This window comes from Pecten maximus, unplaced genomic scaffold (assembly GCF_902652985.1).
Source record: "Pecten maximus unplaced genomic scaffold, xPecMax1.1, whole genome shotgun sequence".
Lineage (NCBI taxonomy): Eukaryota > Metazoa > Mollusca > Bivalvia > Pectinida > Pectinidae > Pecten > Pecten maximus.
Window position 1 is genome coordinate 577 of NW_022982526.1, and position 16,046 is coordinate 16,622.

At 34.3% G+C, this 16,046-nt stretch overlaps 1 protein-coding gene across 1 annotated transcript; it reads right to left on the reverse strand.

The window, feature by feature from the left end:
- Positions 1–774: 774 nt before the first annotated feature.
- Positions 775–11,001, reverse strand: LOC117320542. Its single transcript, XM_033875113.1, has 5 exons — positions 10,848–11,001; positions 4,124–4,262; positions 2,990–3,120; positions 1,721–1,850; positions 775–1,257 (listed from the first exon to the last, which is right to left on the reverse strand). Exons 1-5 carry the CDS (start codon positions 10,873–10,875, stop codon positions 1,059–1,061), a joined length of 627 nt encoding a protein of 208 aa, XP_033731004.1. The 5' UTR covers positions 10,876–11,001; the 3' UTR covers positions 775–1,058.
- Positions 11,002–16,046: the final 5,045 nt, after the last annotated feature.

Consider the following 16,046-nt stretch of genomic DNA (forward strand, 5'->3'; position numbering starts at 1 on the left):
TAACGACTTTTCAATTTTCACCTAGATTTTGAGAAAGCTACCCAATCTGCTTTTTATTAATCAGTTCTTGACATTCTGTATAAGAATTATCCTTTTAATCATATTGATAGATTTTTTGAAAATGTAAACTTGAAATCCATTTTCTGATATTGAAAGTCATTTTTGCTGTGGATTAACAATAAATGTTATGTGTAAGCAAATACTACATTGATTTAAAATCACAAGATTTCGATATATGAATGGTTATTTGATCGACATTGTGATTCAGTGGTTCCTTATGCAAAAAAAATAAAAATAAATAAACGCTCGTTGACTCTACTTCCAATGTCGTTAATGTGGTTTTATTTTGTGGGCATGCTATTACCTGGGTTTGGCCCAGATTGACATGACGGTCGTCGTCTAGGAAGCAGGAGACAATTATTCCCAGAAATACCAGAACATTCTGCATTTCCCCAAGAATCAATGCAAATCTTGGTTTATTAAAACGAGAATTATATCTGATTTGTTTTATCAATTTAAATTTCGTGTTAGTATTAAGCTGTTTTAGTTTAAAATATCCCGTATGACTGTATTCGTTGTTTGTTTTTCTAGAATATACGATTCAGTGTGTTCGTTATCGTTATTCAAATATTCTGTATGACTGTGTTCCCGTTAAGTTCCATGACCAAAATAGTTACGAATGATCACATATTGCTGGCTCCTGCTTTTTGACATGAAATCTTTCAACAAAATCATTTAAACAATGATTAAAACACATAAGATTTCGAGATTTTGAAATCATTTATTTTCTGTGATGGTTCTTATAACATATCAACATTGCTATATATATGTTTCTATAAAAATATTCTTGCGGGAATTTATGAATTTCATCCACAATTATTTTGATTATGGAAGTTAAAATAAAATCAATTATATTTATAAAAGTAATTATTGTCAATACATTTGAAATGCTATATATGCATGGTATTGCAATTTGCGTATCTTTTTAATGAATGACCGGACAACTGAGTATATAGTAGTTCAAAGAATACGCGAGCCCTCATTGTCAGTTTGTCTATTTACAGTCGTTTGAAAACCGATGTCATAAACGTGACCATGATTGTAAAGAACAGCCATGATGCCAACTTCGGACTCCCGGATGGACAGCTTGTTGGTAGGAGCTCTTTCTCAAAAGAAACAACAGTGTTCGTAAACTCAGTCCCACAACTCCTCAGAGATGGCATTGTAGTGACACAATTGAGAAGCGAGTCCATCAAGCTACAAAATAAAGTTATGCATGGATTTCGGTGGAATCAAACGACGCTGTTTATCGAGAATGGTACATATTTCATAATTTTCGGGGAGAGAGCATAAATATAACGGAGAAAGAATTTGCCATAAAATCAATAAAGTCAATTAAACAGAAGTATGGCACGCTTTATAAGAAAAATGAAAATAACCTAAAAAAAATGAGCTAAAGTCTGGACAATGATGACCAGCCCCAGTCTCTCTGTGCTTTTAAAATAAGCAAGATTTAATCTCGGTCTAATTTCCTTACTTTTGAATTAAATTTATAAATATATATGTTGTATGTAGATCTCTGTGCTTGGTAAGTATGATTTAGAAAATCCCGGGATTTTTATTTTTTGTTTAATATAAATTCATTTGTTGTTGGTATTTTTATCAGTATGTAAAGAATAATTATTAAATTGGTATGTTTGTAATTGGTGAGTTCATGTACCTGCATACTTCTCCTTGAATGTTTGCCGGGGTCAGGTTTCCAGCCTCATTCTGTACTTTGGTTTCACAAGCAGCGAGATCAGTAGGGAATGTGTTTTTCAAACCAAGACAGGCAAACCCCTGCATTAATACTGAAAAGAAACCGCACAATCCCATATTCAGTGACTAAATACCTTTCATTGTTCATTTCGTGACAAACTCCCTTGACTAGGGTACGTCGCTTACAAAAGATATACACTTTATCTGAGAAAACATTTAGATAGGTAATAACATTAAATCATATCTCTTATAATATATCTGTTGTAAAATATTCGAATATACTTTACGCTTAAAAAGGGTCAAGAATCCGTTTCAAATATATGAATCACAATATAACATGTATAAGACTAAAGGTTAATCACTGTAATGATAACAGGATATTTTGTCTTTCCGCACAAATAGCAATTCGTATTAAACCATATTCTCAAACATTAATTTCTGGTTCAGTTCATATGTCGTGAAAGTCATATCGACCTCAAGCTAGCGAAATATCAAAAAAGCAAATTAAGTGAGTGCTTTCTAAACTAGATTATCAATAACTTCCTCTTGTTAATATAATGTTATATATTTGTTCTTGATTTATGTTTTACTGCTTTAAATGTGTTGTGCTTAAAAGGGTTGTTTAGTATTTGTCTACATTCAATGTTATAGTCTATACTGGTGAGTTACTTAAAACACGGAATATTTTCATATAATTTTGTAATAAAATTAGTAGAATGTATAGTATTTTGATTTAGATAGATGGTAGGTTTTATTAATTTGGAAGAATATTTTTGAGTGTTGTGAAAACCATGTATTGACCTAATTAAAAGGCTGTCATTGTTTCATCGTGATATAACATCATCAAGAATCATAAACATGTGCAGAATCGCGTAAAGAAATGCAAATTCCCCAAATCAAAATTGTGTAACAATGAGGCATTGTCACAAACCCCAATCCCACCCTAGTAAGCCAATCCAACAGAAGTCAACCCGGCCCTAATTACAGCAAGTGATGGCTGAATCAGCCGCAAAAACTGGATGTCTGTGAATTGAATGTTCAAACAGTACTCTTAAGATGCCGATTCCTTGACAAATAAATCTTAACAATTATTCTGGCTTCTATATGTCATGATCAAATTTCTATAGATTATATCAAACTTTTTTATTATAACCACAGCTATTTCTGGACGAACGGTTCATTAATGAGAAACGAAAATTGGTGTATATGCTAATTATATCCATACACTCACCATTCTGATTTTTACAAATCGTAGATAAAGCGGTATTCATTTGACTTGTTCCTGGCAGCAGGCTACTAAATGGGGCCACGGAAGGGCATTTTGTGAATAAGTCGTAACAGTGTACTACATCGCTGGTATTTCTAAAACAAATATGATAAAATATTACAGAACGGATTGATCATAATAATTTTTAAAAAATAATCTCCTACTGCAGTACTATATAATATTAGCAACATTACCACTTGTACAACATCTTTTACATAACGATTTTGTGTTCATAACGAAATCATTCTTGCGTCCCTTAAACATACTTTCTTGGTAATTAAACACTCACATGACGAATCGCCAATCAACATTAAAATTACCTGGGCGTAGTTTGTTTACAGAGCCTGACCGCTTGTATGACCGAACGGCGCCGACCTTTCAACTTTACTCGTATGGCTTGCCTACCTAGCGTGAGGGCGCAGGTTTATAGGTTATTACACCTTGATTGCGTGTAATTAAAAGATGTCCAGTCGTAATTGAATAATCAAAATGATAAATTAACACTGAATTAAAAAAAAAATAATAATAAAATAAAATAAAAACACGAATGATTTCTTAGTTTGTCATACGAGACGCGATTACTTGCAATATCGGGACCTAAAGTTGCAATCAACTGTCTCGTGTATGATGCATTTTTCAATGCAAAAACTGAAACAACGATATTTGGCATGTATTTATGTGCTTTTTTCCTGCCACAGACACGTGTACTGCAATGATCAAACACACAACCTAGTACCCTACTGTTGATCAACGTCTTCATTTGACAAGTTCCGACTATCTGTCAAACTGTCAGTAATAAAAAAGTTATAAAAATGTTCGAACCAAGACTAGGAAGAAAATTGTTGTTTTCATGGGAAAGAATATGTATTCGAATTATCCGTGGATTCGAACTGACCAGAAGTTTACCGTATCTTGACTAATACTATTCAATGAACACGTATATATGTATCAATTTATATTTCATATCGTTCTATCTGTTTAACGTTTAAGTACTTGTATAACGAATTTAATTCCCAGGTCCCTTGAAGTTAGTTATAAACGAAATGTACTTGTAGTTGATAAGCCTAAGGTATGTGACTTAGTATGAAAAATACATACCTGCACACGACATTGAAGTCCCCTGAAATTCCACCACTGGGACTGATGGAAGAGATGTTGAGACCAAGGCTGTTTAAGCAGGTTACTGACTGTTGACACTGGGCATTCACGTGACATGCCAGAACAGCCAGCACACACACTAAAAACAAAGAAGATTCAAAACATTTTACATTTGCAGTCTGTTGAAGAAATGAATGACATTTCCATCCAAAATATCATAATGTGTGTGTGAATAGAGTTTCGTATATCGTAACAACTATGGGATGCTTATAATCGATGTTTTCGGTATTTGTCACCTCCATCAGACAATTAACTAGTTAGGCGAAGGTTTGAAACTAAACGATATGATAACCAGATCGCGGTTAAGGATGTAGGTGAGTGTATGTTTATGATAGGTATTTGGATTGGAGGTACGTTTGAGAATATGTATGTGTTTCTTAATGCATTTCTGAATCAACTGAGCAAAATATGTTTAACACTTGGTGGCAAAAAGGTTGTGATGTACAGACATGGAAACCGATATCATATGCATGAGTATGGATTAGCGAAACCGGTTATAAAATATATAGAGGGATTCAATAGTCTTTACAAAACAAATATTTAAAACTTGGAATATCAAGAGAAAATAGAGACAACAGAGAAAAAAGAACCGTCTTAATGTATATTCTTAACCAGTATTTGTTAATCAGAAAGTATCATCTAATGGAACACAATAATCGACCATATTGGTTCTGGTATGAATTCATGACAATTATTTATATTGATACAATAACATTATTGTTTTCAGCCATTATCCATTATTGTCAATGATGTTGTGATGCAGTCTGCATTTATAATGCTTTATGATGCGAAGTAGGATGGTACACTAGTTTGGTTACGTTGGAAGGGCGATAACTCGAGAAAAAGAATCGATATTTCCTTTGTTTATAAAGTGATGGGAATTTTGTCGCTTAATACTTTAAAAACCTTGACAAGGTATTTGTATTGGATACTATTTTGGCACTTGTAGCTCAACTGATAGTCACAGAAAGAAAGCCCACTATATGTATTCATATATATATTTGATTTATATGTACAAAATGTATTCTTCACATACACAGTTCCTTTTCGCTCGGTTATTGCAAAATACTTCATACTTTTTCGGCTACTCAAAATTGTGTATTTGAACAAAAAAACAAAACATTTTCATACATTTTAAAGATCCATATGTAATACATTGAAATTAACAAACTCATGCTCCTATATAGGGATGCACATAACGGTACACTTTAAGAAAATTACTCCCATTAGCAAGTTATTTTTAACCTGTCTTCTTCTGACTTTCGGGTGACTGTTGTTTAAAGTTTAAAATCATGCTATTTTATAAGGTAATCATTTTCATCAGATTAAACTACTGCATGCTTATGCAAGTTAATATTTTGTAGTTACTATGTAGTTATAGTGCAAAACATTCCTTGGCACAAATATAAGCTTATTTGCTCGTGGGGTTATTGCCATGTGAACTGCCAGAGTCATTTTGAGGCGGGATCTCTTTTTAGTAATTGGTGGCTACCTCACTTAACAACAAACGGGAAGCCCGTCGCATGCCGTCCAGAGCAATAAGGGTTAAGTATCTTGCCAAAGGACACAGCCACGACAGCACAGACTGCCCCGTCTCTTAGCCACCTGAGAAAACCCAACCGACATGGTTAGTGAGGGTCGAGCTACGCACTTCGGATTTGTACCTGGGATTACGTGGCCTGTACTCTAACCGACTAAGCTATACATGTAGCGACCCTCTAACATGGGGAGGCATTTCTGCAGTTGTGTATATGTTTATGCAATATGTGTAGCTTTTTCAATAGATAGCAATATGGATTATATCACATTTACGTATACTTGAAAGACTAGTATCTATCTTAGTCGTAAATATAAAATCATCGTCTCGGGATGTCAAGCCAGCCACTTCCATAAAGGAAGCGGCGAAGGTACACGGAGCCTGCTATCCTAGCATCATCACAAACTAGTCTTCAAAATGAACAGTCCAAGTCTGCCAGTAAGAGTCACGGGTCAAATGTTCTGAGCAGTGAAGTAAGAATATAATACGAACAATCACGTGATGATTAATTTCTTTAACAACTAAAAGGATCATTTTATGCACCTTAGGGTACAATATATCTGACAAAATAAGACTTGGTTATGACGAAACGTTCGGCCAACCTATAGCTTGGAGCATTTTTCAAAAAGAGCTAGGGTATATGGCTGTCATACGCAAAAGCAATGTTACACCTCATCAAAAATCTTAGTCAGGCTAAGTGTTTTACTACCAACCCTTATCCTTTCTCGGGGGACCCAACGAAACCCAAATCTCCGCTATGGATGTTATTAGAAATTCGGCGTTCAGACGCATCAACAGTCCAATATGAAACTATCGAGCATGATATTGAGTTAGCACGCCAGTTTTGAATGTATACCTTACGAAAGAAGGTTTTGAGGGTGTATTTAAACTTCTATCCTTTCATCTTTCTCAATACAAATTTAAGGTTTGTCTATGTAGATTAAATGTTTCTCCTGGCTTTTCATGCATTTCTAGGTACTTGGTAAATTCACATTAAGTAACGTAACAACAATTCTTTCTAAAGCAATATAAATCTCAAACACTGTATCAAGCCAAGGCAGATTAGAACTACTATGTTGTTTCAGAATTGCAGAGTTACCTATATCGCTACAAACTCGTAAAAACACTTTTATATTTCCTTTTTATTTGTTTGCAGATGTTTCCCAAGTTACATATTGTCTCTTTTTCAAAAATGTGCACATCATTTTTGATATCTTTTGCAAACACGAAACAAAAGTTAAAAAGGTCATTCGTTGGAAATTGAAACACCGACTACTGCTTATTGGCTAGGTGTTCCCCCAAGCAAGTTTGTAAAAACATGATCGTTAGAAACCAGATGCTGTCCGTTTATATCATTGATATTTACCAGTTATTATATCAAGTTTCTAACATATTTTCTCAAACCGGATCTGTCCATTTTCCTAAAATTTTCATTTTCAACAACAGGGTCATAATTAATGTCAGTAATACCTGCTTCGTCATGTTTGTTTTCAACGTGGATGTAATTGAATTCCCAATGTGTTTATATACCATTGTGCAAACGGAGACAACCCTCATAGAACTGTAAGTTTTAAGTATGTGGTTTACTCAAGGGAAATAACTTCTAATAATAATATGTTCTGGAAGAGAGACGTGTCTTAATATTGAGTATATAAGTGTTGACAAATGGTTGTTAACAAGAAGCGTGTTAGAGAATTTTAGAAAACAGAGATTGTTGGAAAATGTTCTTGAAAGATTTGGCAATATGTTATAAATACCACGAGAGACCAAAATGTTATCCAGAACTTGTTAACAATTACCAAGGAGAGCTTTATAAATTATGTGCTATCATTAATTGCCTGATACTGATAATTGGTTTGCAAGTGATAAGGTGAGCTATGTTCATTATAATGGATTATTAAATACCTTGAACTATGACCTGTTGGATTTATAAAATTCTAAATTCTGGAGAAATGGATAGAAAATAATTACTTCAGGACTGCTGTTAACATTGTTGATTTAATACACCACTTTGTACACCACTGAATTGTAATTGTAAATCATCTTGTAACTTGCTTAGATTTGTGTATACATGTACCATTAAATTGTGTTTTGAACTTAATTGCTGGGTTTCCTCTTTCTGTTATTATCACATAACACAATGCACTTATTGTGACTCCAGTATATATTGTGTAACTGACATTTTTGCCAAGTAAAATAAGCTACTCGTCTATTCATCCCGCTTGTTGGCCCGTTTTGAAGCGCGCGATGGGTCTTAATGTGGGAGGAAACCGGATACCCGGGGAGAACCACGTGATCAGGTAGGTGGCCACATACTTTTTCACGTCAGATCGGGGAATTGAACCCCGACGCCTAGGTTAAAAGCAAGTACGTTATCAATATGTCACCTGACTTTTCTCTTTAACGGTTACTTTATGATTTTTTTTTCAAAATCTGAATCGAGCGTTGCTATCTTGGAAAGGGTCATGACCTTGTTCAATGCCAATGTCTTACCTCAGCTTTGCTGTTAGTTAAAAATGTTTTATATTTTGTAATATACCTTTAACATTGAAATATGAATGTAATTTATACAAAATGTTGACATTTGCCATTAATAAATTACGTTAACAATTCATGTTGGTCTCCATTATCATTCTTATGACTTTGCATAGCTATGACATAGCTACAGGCTCTTGTCTCAGATTATTTATAGATATGACATTATAATGATTTATCAGTATTATTTATGTATATACATGTATTTGTTACTGATAACTAATATCTTGTTGCTGATAAGGTGCGCCATATGTTATCATACACGGTATCTCTAACCTTAGCAATATAAGTATGCCTACGTCGGCTATAATAGTTTGTATGTTAAAGATTGCAAACCTTATTTATTGTGCAATATTTAGCTATAGATTGAAGCGCAGCGCTTGCAGCATGTAAAATGCTTAATATCATCCTACTTTTGACAAAAAATACCACACATATAATGTAGCGTTGATAGCTACATGCATTTTGATAAGATATCTAACCCTGTTTGTAACATGTAGTGGGCGGAACGCAGAAATCCGTAGTATGCAATGTCTGGACCAGGAAGATTTTATACATACATTATAAAAATGGGCTTTTCTAATACCCCAACAAATACTGCAAACTGATGATAAAATATTCTTCTGACAAAAACATTTTCTGTTTAGTGGTCATTTGCTACAATGAAAATACATACTGATTAAGAAAATATTGTTTGGAGAGTGATATTCATGAACAACTGAATATACATGACTTCGGTGTGCTTAAAAAGGTAAATATCTATGCTAAGTATTAGTATAATTTATAATCGTTGGTTTATTTACCAAATCTTTCTATATACACAAATGTAGTAGAAATAGGGATTGAACGTTGTTTTTATTGCGTTTTCGTAGGTATGCCTTTTATGTTTTTAGTTAATTGATATATTCACAACACCATTTCCGACTCGGATTAACTATGGCTGTCAAGCACAGCGTTTATTGACACAGATTTAGTACTGACGCTTCAGTCATTTGGTGTTAGCTAACCTGGTGGAGTTACATATGCACCCATTTCCGCAATATTCAGCTAAGGTTTTGACAAAATACTCCCTTGACTTTAGCTTTTTGTACAGAGATCATCTGATAACAGTAGGAAACCATCAACTGCGTTGATCTAGTCTTGTTTATGTTTTGTAAGGTTACAAAGAGACAACGTCATATTTGTGTTACCAATTCCCGCGCTTATTAATCCGCTGTGCCTTTTCGTACAGCGTTTATGCTAGTTTATTCGCAGTAAGAGTTTTATTATGCTAAAGAAAGGATATATGTAAATATAGGAAAATAACAGTAGTTACTATAGACATGATCATAGAACGATATGCGTTTACAAATTGTAAAAATGAATTGGATAACACCTTAAAATTGTGTATTACATGCATTATAAGGGAAACAACGAATAAAAAACCACGTCATACGACTTTTAGGACTTGATAGCTCTAAATGAGCATTGATTTGTTTTTGTTTAGCGTCCTATTAACAGCCAGGGTCATTTAAGGACGTGCCAGGTTTTGGAGGTGGAGGAAAGCCGGAGTACCCGGAGAAAAACCACCGGCCTACGGTCAGTACCTGGCAACTGCCCCATGTAGGTTTCGAACTCGCAACCCAGTGGTGGAGGGCTAGTGATAAAGTGTCGGGACACCTTAACTACTCGGCCACCGCGGCCCCTTTAAAGGAGCACGCAAAGACAAACAATATGAGTAGTATTCAGCTAAATCAGTGTTAATTACGGGTATTGATATTTTAAGATATACATACACGGACGCGACAACAATGCAAAATGCCTAATATATTGAAAAATGAACTAATTAATTAACACATCCCAGTTTCAGGAAGACTAACGCACTTTAGTAAATATGAAAAAAAACGAAGTTCTCTGACTCTTTAATATAATCAATATTGTATCATTTGCTCAGCTGATAAATGTAAAACCAGATGACATGAGTGTGTTCGTGTGTATGGGGGTTCAATGACTCATCTGTCCTACGCTATCATTGTTTCCAGGTGCAAAATTCATCCACACTATAATTTTGTGGTTTTTCCACATTGGCCGCCTGTATCTGTAAGGGAGACTGTGGGTCATATCTATGTATGTAGGCTGTATCAAAGTTCAACGTAGATATAGCTATTTAATATCTTGTGATTAATTTTCTTTTGTTCTTCGGACTTGCTTTGAATTGATTTATTCATGTGCAGTACTATTACAACCCCTCAATACAAACAAAGTTATTATATGAATAATTTAGAAAAAAAATGTATTCCGACGAGTTAAGTTTACAATTTTCATGGAAAAATTGAAAATAAAATATCAGTTTAATTTGTTATTTCTAATTTTCTAGTAGATTTTTAGTATTCATTTTGTAATGACCATTACAGTTTTTTCAAGATAATTTTTTTAAACGGTTAAAATCTTGTTTAGCGAACTCATTGCGCATGGTGAATTACCGCCGCGAATTCAGGGCAGATGCGGTTGAAAGTATACCAGTTGATATGCATTGTGATAAATCATATGTATAAAGTATAAATTCATATCATGTAATATTAAGAATATGTAAAATAATACTATACCATTTACCTGTAATTAAAAGTCCGGAATTAGCCATGCTTCTTGTGGTAAATCAGTTCGACTAATCCTTGGACGCTATGTCGGTTACGATACGGTGACCTAGACCGGTGGATGTTCTCTGCTGAACAGACAGCGCAGTAACAGGGTAGATTCTACTGAAGTCGATATAATATGTGGTGTTATCTGTGATAAAGCGTAATCGACATGTTTAATGCTACCTAGGTAACGAGTCATTTCCGACATTGCTCATTTACATAAGATATGTCGTAATTTTATTGCGTGCTCTTCGAACATCATACTGATCAATTGTTGACATATTACCCATATGTGAATATTTATTTGCAATGATTTCATTGTTTTATTTTTATTTTTTATTTATTTATTTTATCTTTTTTTTTGTGATTAATTAAACGTAGCTTTTATGCCACAAATACATTTGGCTTCGCTCCCATCAATATGCCAATATGCGTATGTTTTTGCCTTGTGTACTTTTTGGATACCGACGTAGGTCTCCATCAGATCATCATTTTGTTAATATCTGTATGGTGGTTGGCATCGGGTTGGGTGGTTACATTTAGATGTAACATTATATCACAACATTAATATTATATAGTTATGACATTTTTATAAGGTCGATACGTAATTTTAGACTGATATTGTTCTATTTTTTTTTTTCACGGCAGTTCAATTTGAATTTTAAGGGGAATTACGTGGTACTTTTTAGCTAATTAAAACTTCATGAAAAATATGATTTTATAATTAGTCTTTAATATCACTGTACAACCACCGCTCTCAATGCATTTGTGATATATTACTGATCTGTGTAACAGTTTTGTTGCCAGAAATAAAAAAAAAAAGGATGCACAAGCGAGCTCCACTGTCACATTCCGGGGCAGTTGTCATAAACTGGGGGAATACCTTAAAACCGGGATAGGACATATGAGTTGTTCAGCGAGATAACAGTAAAAAGTTTCGGCAGACTATCCTTAAATGACCTCAATGAGGTCATAACACCTTTAATGTATCTGTCACTCAACCACTGTTTAGAACGACCAGCTGAACGGTGCTAGTCAGTCCGACCAACGAATCCACGTGTTTGATAAAATGAAAGGTTTATTAAACAAGATAGTGGTATCGGCTTTGACACACGATATCAAATAGAGATCCAAGTATCTAAATCTATTGAATTTACACGTGTGCCAGTACAGATATTGTGATACGCTGAACGTCAAGCTGTACCACATCCATTTAGGGTCAGGGAAAACTGGAGTTCTCGTTTGATAGATGTGTTGATTGACATTTGGGGTTAAGGGAAACTGTAACTAGACATCATACAAGCGAGAGATACAATGTATGCTGATTTGAAATATGCTTCAATTACCTTAATCTGTATAATAATAGACATTTTCATCTCATAACCTAGCATTAAGAATAAGACTTATTCTGAAATGTAGAATGACGTCATCAAAAAGAAGGGAAATATTAAATATATATATTATAAGATACTTACTATACAATTATGTAAGTACGAGGTATATAAACTTTAAACGAACATAGATAGATACTCAGATTTTAGTCTGACAAAAGTAGGTTATTACACTCCTTTGACTGTCCTCTCTGTAATAAATAATATATTAAAATGAAACATTCATATTTTCTTTAAATCATTTTTTCTGTGGTTGATTGTTGCAGTGTTCGTCTAACTTAAATTCAAATCCCTTGACATTTTTTGCATTTACTACAAGGAAGAGTGTTCAATGCATCGACAGTTTTCTGTGTAAACAAATTAATCTGACAATTAATCTCAATCTTAAAGCAATGACAACCGTGTTGAGAAACCTTCTTTTTTTTTTTTTTTTTTAAATATATGACACTTCATAATCATATTTCCCGAACAGTATTTTGTAGACGTCTATCACATCACCACGTGATCTTCTATATGATTTTGTTGGTAGATACAGTTTATGTAATCTTGCGGTAAGGTAAGTCCTTCATCCTTTATAATCATGTCATTAGAAAAACAAAATGGCGATATCAGCCTAAGAAAATATTAATTCTATCTCACAGTTGCTTAAAAGTGGGCAAAATGAAATACAAAATTCAGTAAACTACAGTCCCCCACGAAATGTACATTGGTATACTAAGAATGCACAGATGATAATAAATTCCATAGATATGTACATATAAGTCATGTCCTTTTACCACATAATTGGATCTGGTGACACATATTTATTATTTGACCGAATTCGGTAGGCTGAAATTTAGTAATATCACTAATTTCGTATCATGATTTAGATGTGAAAACGAAAAATTCAAAGAGGCAATGCGATTAATTAGATCAATTATATCACCCATTCCATGTTGCAAAATTAATCTTGTTTATTTGACTTGATAATACTCCTTATTGAAATTTTTAATATTTTTCCAATGAAATGTTATATGTTTATACTGCTACACTGTTACTCAATTAGAAATATTTCATATCCTAATCTTGCAATTTGTATTGAAAAGAAAAGATTCTACCTTAAAAGTACGTACAATTGAAATATAAATTTATGAAATCTGAATGTCTAAAGTATTAAAACATAGATTGTTTTGTACCTGGGCTCCATTTAGTAGTAGTTAAAAAGTGTGGGTTTGAATGACCGACTTTTGATACACGACACATTGCCTCATTTAGGTGAACCAATGTTCTAAGTGTGAAGTGTCAGTGATAGGAAGTGTAGTAGATAGCGACCTGACATTTTGTTTCTCTTTTATGTAGGTCAATAGACCTAATGTAGGCCAGGGAGACCTACTTCTGAGACGCAACACGTCGCTTCATTTTGGTGAACCAATGCCCAAAGCATGTCGTGCGGATGTTGAAAAGTGAAACAGGTACAGCCCAGACAAGATAATATGCGGAAGGACAGCCTGCCGGACGGCAGTACGGACTGACACAACGCGAAATATAGCTCCCCTCCCTGACTTCCGGTTCTGGACCGGATGTCAGGAAGATTATACATAGGATCCCCCTGATTCTTTCAAGACCCCACCCCTAGTTATATCCACTTCACATAAATATTTTGGTATGGTCGTAAGATAATAATTTAAGTGGCAACAAAGCTGTACATCAGATCAGATATCTTTCAATCTATATTGTCGCCACATTTAGTAGCCCCCGTGATATAATAATAAACTATCTTATGTCATATTTGCTATGCGTGTGATTTTCTCCTCTCCCAATGAGGCAAAGTATAGCTTCCATACGACCATTTTGTTGTGGGAGCATACCAAAAATTGAATTAAAGAATGAATATATAAACAGCATTTAAGGACAGCAATGAGATACAGCCAAAACACGCAACCCCAACCCCGCTCTATGATCGATAGCTAAAGCAGGTACCGATATGCAAAAATGATTAACTGCATTGTGCAGCGACGGTGCACACTGCTCTTTATGTGTGTTGAAATAAAGTTAAGTGGGTGCATCATAAAGAGGTGAGTCGTGGTCGGGATCACTATCAAGTTTTGTTGCCAGGTGATAAGTGATTTGAATCTAACCCCATTGACCTTTGTGATCAGTTCATTGGTCCAGATTGATAAACTTACCTGTGCTTCAGCGGTGTTTTTGCTTGTCTGAGTAGGATACAAAGTTCTCCATTCTTCAAACATGTGTAGTAAGGTACATATAATGATGATGGAAGGGAATACAGTATAAATATATATATAATACATATATATAACATAGTAACACAATTGACGATGGATGACAACTTTATGACTCGTGCCCTGACCGGGCGTCGAACTGACGATCTACGGCACCCAATCGCCTAGCCAGAAATACTCGCAGCTTATACCACTGTACCACATCGGCGTTCTTAATACATATATATATCGATTAGCGACACATCTACATGTGTATTACGGAGTTCGCAAACATCTCACTTGCTGATGTATGTATGAATAAACGTAGTCCCATAATGTAACAAATAGAAATTTATCAATATCCAATGTACATACAGACAGCAGGCTCGCACATAATACAGTTTGTTACATTATTATATCAGAAATGGTTTCTAGACAGTAAGAGATGGTACTCAAATGAAAATTACTGACAAAAATGAAAATGAAACAAATATAATGTTTTCAGATGAATACTTTATTAGATTCTTAAATTAAGATTCTTCTTTAGGAGAAGTTTGTTTGTTTGTTTGGCTGAGTTTATTGCCCCGTGATCAGTCATTTTGGGGAGGATATCCTTATAGGAAAAGACACCCAAGAGCTCGTGATCGAGATTCTAAAGAGGGTCCCGCTTATCTTATAATTAATGTACTGGGTTGTCTTTAATAAGCACTGACGATATTGGACAGATGTTACAAGAGGGAAAATAGTAATATGCGATGTTGGCTCAAGAAATCAGGTAATTGGTTAAAATTGGTTACCGGGAAATAGTTCACAAGCAAACTTATAATATTCGGTGAATGTAGAAAACGAAAGCGAAAGTGTGTGAATATATGTATCAATGGAGTAAAAATAGAACTGCTGTCAGGGAAAACAAAAGTATACCACTATGGGTGAAAAAAACGATGTTTACTTTACTGCAATATGTTAATTTAATAAATAATGTTGATAATACAAGATAAACTTTATGGAAGTTAACTCCTCTTTCCCGGAATCCAATCAATTCTAGCATATCTAGGAGTCAATATGATGGATCATGTCTTGTCATTTTAATCATGAACTACAAGTATGAAATTCCATGAAACAACACTACATAAACAATCTGATTAAAATCAACTGTTAAATGGCTACGTTTACTACGTACCAAGCCTGAACATGTACGTTCAAGTTCACGTTCATTTATTACTTTGAGTCTTACGACTCATCAGTGTAAACATATGATATACAGGATATTTACATATATACAAAATGTTAAATTGGCCACAGGAGAATGAACAAAGCAATAATATATTATAATAGTAACATCAATCAATATTATTATTGCAATTTATATATATATATCTCATGCTTGTGATCGGCACTTACTTGCCGCCAACATATATTTGCCCCGATCAGGGTCACGTTCAGGTGACCCCCTCGACAATGAATGCTCATTATATACTAGAGGGTGACACCTGAAGGATGTCACAAATGGAATGAAGTGCAGTAAGGGGCGATAACTTTGTGTGAGCACGTTTTGTCAAAATCGATCAATATCTAAGTTTC

Bases quoted from the DNA above. Each gene is read 5' to 3' on its own strand.
- LOC117320542 (XM_033875113.1), bottom strand. From the start codon at position 10,875: ATGGCTAATTCCGGACTTTTAATTACAG. The intron at 4,263-10,847 runs GTAAATGGTATA...CTTTGTTTTTAG, and splicing joins TTCCGGACTTTTAATTACAG to TGTGTGTGCTGGCTGTTCTG. The intron at 1,851-2,989 runs GTGAGTGTATGG...GTTTCTTTTCAG, and splicing joins GATTTGTAAAAATCAGAATG to TATTAATGCAGGGGTTTGCC.